The 7,365-nt window shown below is 29.7% G+C and overlaps 1 protein-coding gene across 2 annotated transcripts in view; it reads left to right on the forward strand.

Annotated features, from left to right (window-relative positions):
* The window catches only part of LOC106692716 (tubulin beta-1 chain), a 17,337-nt gene that overhangs the window by 3,365 nt on the left and 6,607 nt on the right, over positions 1–7,365 (forward strand). For both annotated transcript variants that reach the window (XM_014438824.3, XM_014438823.3), the window contains exons 2-5: positions 3,299–3,407; positions 5,861–6,102; positions 6,173–6,301; positions 6,830–7,029. In XM_014438824.3, the coding sequence (XP_014294310.1) occupies positions 3,299–3,407; positions 5,861–6,102; positions 6,173–6,301; positions 6,830–7,029 (680 nt within the window). The remainder of the gene's footprint in view (positions 1–3,298; positions 3,408–5,860; positions 6,103–6,172; positions 6,302–6,829; positions 7,030–7,365) is intronic.

Consider the following 7,365-nt stretch of genomic DNA (forward strand, 5'->3'; position numbering starts at 1 on the left):
GAGAAAGGAACGAATGATGAGAAAGTATGTAGGAGGTAGGAATTTACGGAGTTTGTAAAGCAGTCCCGGGTGCCAGATTCGATCAAAAGCCTGTTGCAATAAAACTTAAGGTTTTTTTTTAGTAAAACAAAATTGGACAAAGTGTTGATAAAAATCTACAGTAAATAACTGTAGTTATAAAAGTGCGGCTTTACCACACGCTCTTAGCCTCCACTGGCTCATTACCAGAGACGCGGTGAGAGGGCTGAGTTGGGATCTCCTAGGGCCCTGCTCTACCCATCATGCTTGTGGGATAGAGTGGGCTCGAGGATCCTCAGGTCGAAATTGTAAACATTGTACATAATTTATTTTACTATATCCTAGTTTGATTATGTTCACTTTATTTATATAGAGATTTTATTTATTTTTTTTTTATTTATATATTTTTTTACTTATATTATTTTTAAAATTTTTTGTTATGAATGTTCAATTATCACAATTACTCATGACCCAAGGTTGTGCCAGATTGTAATATTTATCAATAAATAAAAATAAATTTAAAAAAAGCTATAATGGTAGAAGAAATATTTATAAACCAGTTTTTGTTAATATAAATCAGAGATAGGAATTTATAAGTGAATACAGCACGAGGTACTATCCTATTCATTGTCCAAAAATTATTATTATTTTTATTTATTTTTTTTTGTAAATTTAAATTTTATTATTTATGCAGATAAATTTGATTATGGCACATATGATTTGCTGTTTAAAAAAAACAGTAAACTATAAAGGGACACAGTACCCCCAAAATGATCTGGAAGGGAAAAAAAATATATGGATTAAGGAACCATTGTGTTTTTATTTCTTAATTTTTTTTAATGGCAATTCTAGTTTTAAACATCTATAAAAAGTGTAAGTCATGTCATGAAAAAAATAACAAGTAATTCATTAAGATTGTGAGCTAAACATAGTGGTGACTTCGGCAATGGTTTTCACATCGATTTATTGATTCGAAAAAAAAAAAAAAAAATGTGACCTCGATGAATATTTGATTTAACCCAGTTTTGTAGGCTATGGTGGAATGAAATCATTAAACACATTGACATCCGCTATGTCCACACTAATATGAATTATCAACCGTTTTATTAGTTTTCAACAGTCTGGGCTTCATGGTGACAATTAGAAAAATCACTGATTGTTATATGTTTGAAAAAAAATAGATATAGAAAAATTAAAAAAATAATCGGTCAAAAATTGATGGAGGGGGGAGAAATAAAATAAAATCAAAATAAGGCGCTAAAGACAAAATGAGACAAGAACATAATAATTGGCATACAAATTTTAATATCAATTTATTGTGATTGACTCATTAATCTTTATTGGGCCAAGGCAATTTTGTCTAAATGGAGGGTTTGAATTTTTTAATATTACATTATGAAATTAGTTTCTTCGGAATACTTCTAATTACTATAATATGGTATAATATAAAAATCTAAAATTCTCGATTGTCATTCTGCAGTTTTACATTTCTTTTCGTATCACATTTTAATCTATATATAAAGATAAGAATTTCAGGAAGAAGCTATTTTTTTTTCAAATTGCTCATTCAGGATTACTCGTTAGTTTCTTGCTAAATCAATACTAAAGTTCACTTCAAGGCAACTGGTGGTTGTAGGTAGTTAGTCCACCAATCTGATAGAGTATACGTATGACCGCAAGATATATTCACCAAAAGAGCGTTCATAAGTAAACTTTCAAGTGGAATTGAACCCTAAAAAATTACAAGGGATGTATATGGGCAAAAATTTAAGTGGATTGCATATTTCATGATTTTTTTTAAACCAAGTCACTATGTTCTTTCATTTTATAGCTTGATTTTAAAAAACCAAATTACCTAACATTCGAAAAATATGACAATGATCATTATTTCTAACAACTATTTAACTCAGAGAACGACGCTTCGTTCAGATCCAAATATTAACAAGAAATGATACTTGTACTTTGTTATCTTATTCAATCAGGAGATTTATTTTGAACTTGTATAGTATATAACTATACGGGATATAGCAGAGAATAAACCAGGCGATAAGTAGATGAAATTTGATAATTATAAATAGAAATCACATTCCTAGTGTTAAAAAAACATTGAGTCAAATGGCTAAAAAATATAGTTTCTGTGGAAGAACTCAGAAAGAAAAAAAAATATTCCCTCAAATTACGTCATCAGCAGCATGCAAAAAAACTTTTTTTTTATACATAATTTATTTATAGTGATTTACAACTGTATAAAAGATATACAACAAGTAAATTTGCTGTAGGTGACATAGTGACAGTGACAAGATACAAACGTGTGGAGAATCGACCCATTGATAGAACTCCAATAACGTTTCTAGAGGAGAAGATCTCGAGACCATCTTCTTTTTGAGACGCCTAAGAGGATTATTAGGTAATGAAGGAGAAGCCAGGTTAGAAACAAGTGAATTTGGGTGGTTGGGAAGTTTATCATGGAAAAATTGGTATCTGGTTCTGGCCAAATCGGCAACATATGAGACATTGAGGTCCTGATGGATGACTTAATTCGTGACAAAGTAAGGAGCATTAAGGATTTTGGACTGTAAGGATTGGATTCGAGAGGAATTAGATGGTTTAGTGGAGCCCCATAGCTCAACTCCGTATGTCCAGATAGGCCTAATATTCATTCATAATAGTCATGTAGATCAGCCTTTCGTAATGGATTGGCAGTTTAGACCGTTTGTCTAGTAAATGTTGTAATAGTCGGAATCGACGTGCAGTTTCCTGTCTTTTCAGTCTTGAATGAGGATTCCATGTCAGTCGTTTGTCCAGTTGTAGTCCTAAGTAACGGATCTGTTCGACAGGAATAAGTGGGGTATTATTAAAGGATACTGTGGAGGAGGTCATGGGTTTACGAAGAAGGGTAAATGTGATTTATTGGAATTTATTTTAATCCTCCAGTTCTGGCACCATTCTTCAAGGATGGTGATGTGGGATTGGAGGGTTTGGGATACAATGTAAGGATCATTGTTTACTGGCAATAGACTAGAAGTGATAGGCACACACAACTTCCTACATAAATAATTTAATGAAATATGTCAAAAGTTTCAAAATGTGCCAAATTAATAATGGGTCAAATTATTACAAACTTTCTCAATGTTTTTAAAGAATATAGGTTTTATAGAGAGAATAAGAATGTTGAGATTGTTATTGTAAAACTAAGCAGTTGTTAGCAGTAGTCCATTAGATTGATGCCAAGATAATATGGTATATTAATCTGATATTTTTAAATATTTTTATTTTGTAGTTCTGGCAGGTGATATCAGAAGAACATGGAATAGACGTAACAGGGCATTATGCAGGCACTTCAGATTTACAACTTGAAAGAATAAGTGTTTACTACAATGAAGCAACATGTAAGATATTAATTATTTTAACTGTAGCTATTTGCTCCATCATAATTCCAACACAGTGAATATAAGTTTTTTGATGTAACTAATACCCTCAAAGCCAGGCTTTGAATGTTTAGTTTCGTAGTTTGTACCTATTGACATAGGTTTGACATTATTGATATACTGAAAGTCTTGGAACAAATACGTGTAAAAAATGCGAGTTTTTTTGGTCACCATTGAGAATTTGTTTTTTAAGAAATCCTGAAAAGATATTGTGTTGCATCAATTTTTAAAAAAATTCATAGGAGTAAAAGATCATCACATTGGTTTTAAAAAATAAAAATAAGTAACAAATTGGTTGCTAAAAAACTGAAAAACTAATATTTACACTCAGTACTTAGTATTTTTAAAGTAACAAATTTTTAAAATAGTGTTAATTTCCTAAACATTGAGCACTAAAATGACACTTTACGTTCATTCGATCCCAAAATGTAATTTTCCAAAATCTAATACTTTTTGAGAATTAACAAGAAATGAACATTTTTTGACTTTATTTTAGTAAATATCGTGAAAACTGCTAATTCTAAGACGTTGATAATAGGAAACTGTTTTATGATACATTCATCTATCATTAATTTCACTATATGTTGACGAATGCACGTATTTTGTATTACGTGTATTTTTTTAAGAAACGTTTATGCCTAATAACAAAAAATTAATACTTTCTATACTTATTTTGCCATTTACTCTACCGCATTTAAGTTCAATAATTTACAGTGATCTAAATAACAATTCGTACCATATTTACAATTGGGAAAATAAACTAACTAAATCATAGCAAAATAAAAGTTATTTATTTATTAGCAGTTTTTTAACATTATGTATTCATTATTATCAAGATTTGTTTTCTCTTTATCTTTTTTTTTTTTTTATGTTACCTCTGCCCCTACTTTTCATTGTTTCATATTTTTATCACTGGAGTGAATATTTTTGTATATTAAATCTTTAACTTGCTAATCTAAAATTTTTTAAGCCTATTGAATTTGCTCACAAATAATATTACTTTAAGAAGTAATTGTTCTAGTATGTGGTATTTTTGTGGATTTATTTTCTTATAAAGAGGTACTTTCAATACAACCAGCCACATTGTTGGGTCTTATATTTCCTCATTGCTTATTTGGGGCTACAAATCATACAAACTTTTTGTTTGAAGAATGCTCTCTCAAGTTTGTCCCCTTTCAAATTAATATTATCCAATGTCATACTAAAAAACAACAAATAAACCTCACAACTAGTGGTGGAGAAATACCATGGGGAAATGGTAGATATTTAAAAACTTTGTCTGAACCCAGGAAATACTGCTCTGCTTAGCAAGAACACATTATCTTACTAACCAAAAAAGTTAAGTTACTACTTATGAAATAACTTAACAATTGTTTAGGATCTAACATGGCATTTTAAGACATTAAAATAAAAAAAAAAAAATAATAATAAGTTGACTGTTTTGCAACACAAGATGGTTTGTGTCCTTAATAAAGGCAGAAAATACTAGTACAACCTGTCTTAAAATAAATGAAAGGGGTTCTTCAGTGTGTTAGAAGTCATCTACATGTGTTTGATAGATTTATTGTATTTTATGTTATTTGTTTGTTGTTATTTTTTTCTATTATTTAAACAACATTATTATTTATTAAATAAATCAAATGGTATCCTTATTAAATCGGCCAATTCGGCCATCCTCAAGGACAATCTTAAATATAAATTCACACCTCACATCAAATTAAAAAAAAAATGTTTTACAGGCTATTTTGCCCAGGTCATCAAACTCAAGTCAAAATCACCCTATTTTTTTTAGAACTTCATTAATTTTTAAAACTTTAATTTTTTATTAAAACTACACTATCCCCTATTAGGTAAACAAACTATATTTGTTACACAAACTATGTTTATTTAATAGTGGATAGTGTAGTTTTAAGTTTATGTAGTTAAAGTTTTAAAAATTAATGAAGTTCTAAAAAAAATAGGGTGATTTTGACTTGAGTTTGATGACCTGGGCAAAATAGCCTGTAAAACATTTTTTTAAAATTAGGGTGATTTTGACCTGAATTTATTGATATATATAATTATTGGGCAAAATAGCCTGTAAAACATTTTTTTTAAATTTGATGTGAGGTGTGAATTTATATTTAAGATTGTCCTTGAGGATGGCCGAATAGGCGAAACGTTGGACTAATGATATAATAAAGAATGTTGAGACTTAATAAGGATACCATTTGATTTATTTTATAGATAAATACCAGTCTCAAGAACTTGAATAATAATATAAAACATTATTATTATTATTATGATTTTAAAAGTTTAAATCAAATAATAAATTTTTAGTTGGTTAAAATCTTGTCACTTTGTTGTGAATAACTTAAATCTACACTACCATGAGGAAATTATTCATTTTTATAACAATGAAGGTAAATGTTTAGCTCCTAGGTCGGACTCAACCAAGCATGTACCAAGGGCTGTACTGTTGGACTTGGAACCTGGAACAATGGATTCTCTCAGATCTGGCCCTTATGGTCAGATATTTAGACCTGATAATTTTGTCTTTGGGCAGTCTGGAGCAGGTAACAACTGGGCTAAAGGTCACTACACAGAAGGTGCAGAACTTGTTGATGCTGTATTAGATGTTGTCAGAAAAGAAGCTGAAAATTGTGATTGCTTACAGGTGCTTAAATTATCTACATAAGGCAGGAATCTTTTATAAATTTTTACAATTAATTACCAATATTTTTTAGGGTTTTCAACTAACACATTCCCTTGGAGGTGGGACTGGAAGTGGCTTAGGTACTTTACTTATCTCCAAAATCCGAGAAGAGTATCCTGACCGGATCATGAATACTTATTCTGTTATGCCTTCACCTAAGGTAAACAATAACAATGTATTGCTAAGGATTTTGACAGTTCTTACACTATGTTGAGTAAACTATGTAATGGTATATTATATTTTTACAACCATTCAAAGTCAAAATCTTTGACATTAGTTCTCGATCCACCTACTGTTTTTCGTTCCATTTATTCAATATTCTTTCTTAACCTAATAGCTGATCCATAGGAATAGTACTTACTTATTTTTTTATTAATTATATTTTTTCTTTCTTTATTATTTTTCCCTTTCTTGCCAATTGAAGTTATTGACCATGTCTCAAAAACAACAATTCCCAACTTACTGCTGGTATTCCAAATAACATTTCATTGCATACAAATGGATAAAATGAACATTGGAACATTTTTTACTCTGTTAGTATGCAGTAAATTTTTTATAGCTTAACATTTTTTGTACTTAATTTTATTTATTATATATTTTTGAGTAATTATTGAATCTACAGTTCAGTTTTAGCAAGACATTGCTTTTCTATGTGTCCAGTACTGGTAATTTTTCAATATCATTTCAGGTATCAGATACAGTTGTTGAACCATATAATGCTACATTATCTGTTCATCAACTTGTTGAGAACACAGATGAGACATATTGTATTGATAATGAAGCCCTTTATGACATTTGCTTTAGGACTTTAAAATTACCGAACCCATCTTATGGTGACCTTAACCATCTTGTATCTCTCACTATGTCAGGAGTGACAACTTGCCTACGGTAAGTGATGTTATTCTTTGTTTTGTATATATTCTTTTCTTTATAATTCTCATATCTCAGATGTGAAAAGTTGGTTATCACATTTATAAAAGTGTACAGTAAAAGACAAAGTGTGATTTTTATTCCTTGAAAATAGCTCATAATATTTTCATAACCAGAGCCCAGATTGTTATCCTATTGCTTATTTTGTTTGCATGCACTTTTTTAGGTATCCTACCAAATATCCAAATATCTTTATGAATTATAATACTCAGGTGCAATTAGCCAAATTTTATTATGTATATTTTTGGATATTTGAGGATAAATATTTATTTGATTGATTTCAATTTAGTATAT

Source organism: Halyomorpha halys, unplaced genomic scaffold (assembly GCF_000696795.3).
Source record: "Halyomorpha halys isolate HHAL.00 unplaced genomic scaffold, Hhal_1.1 Scaffold68.1, whole genome shotgun sequence".
Taxonomy (NCBI): domain Eukaryota; kingdom Metazoa; phylum Arthropoda; class Insecta; order Hemiptera; family Pentatomidae; genus Halyomorpha; species Halyomorpha halys.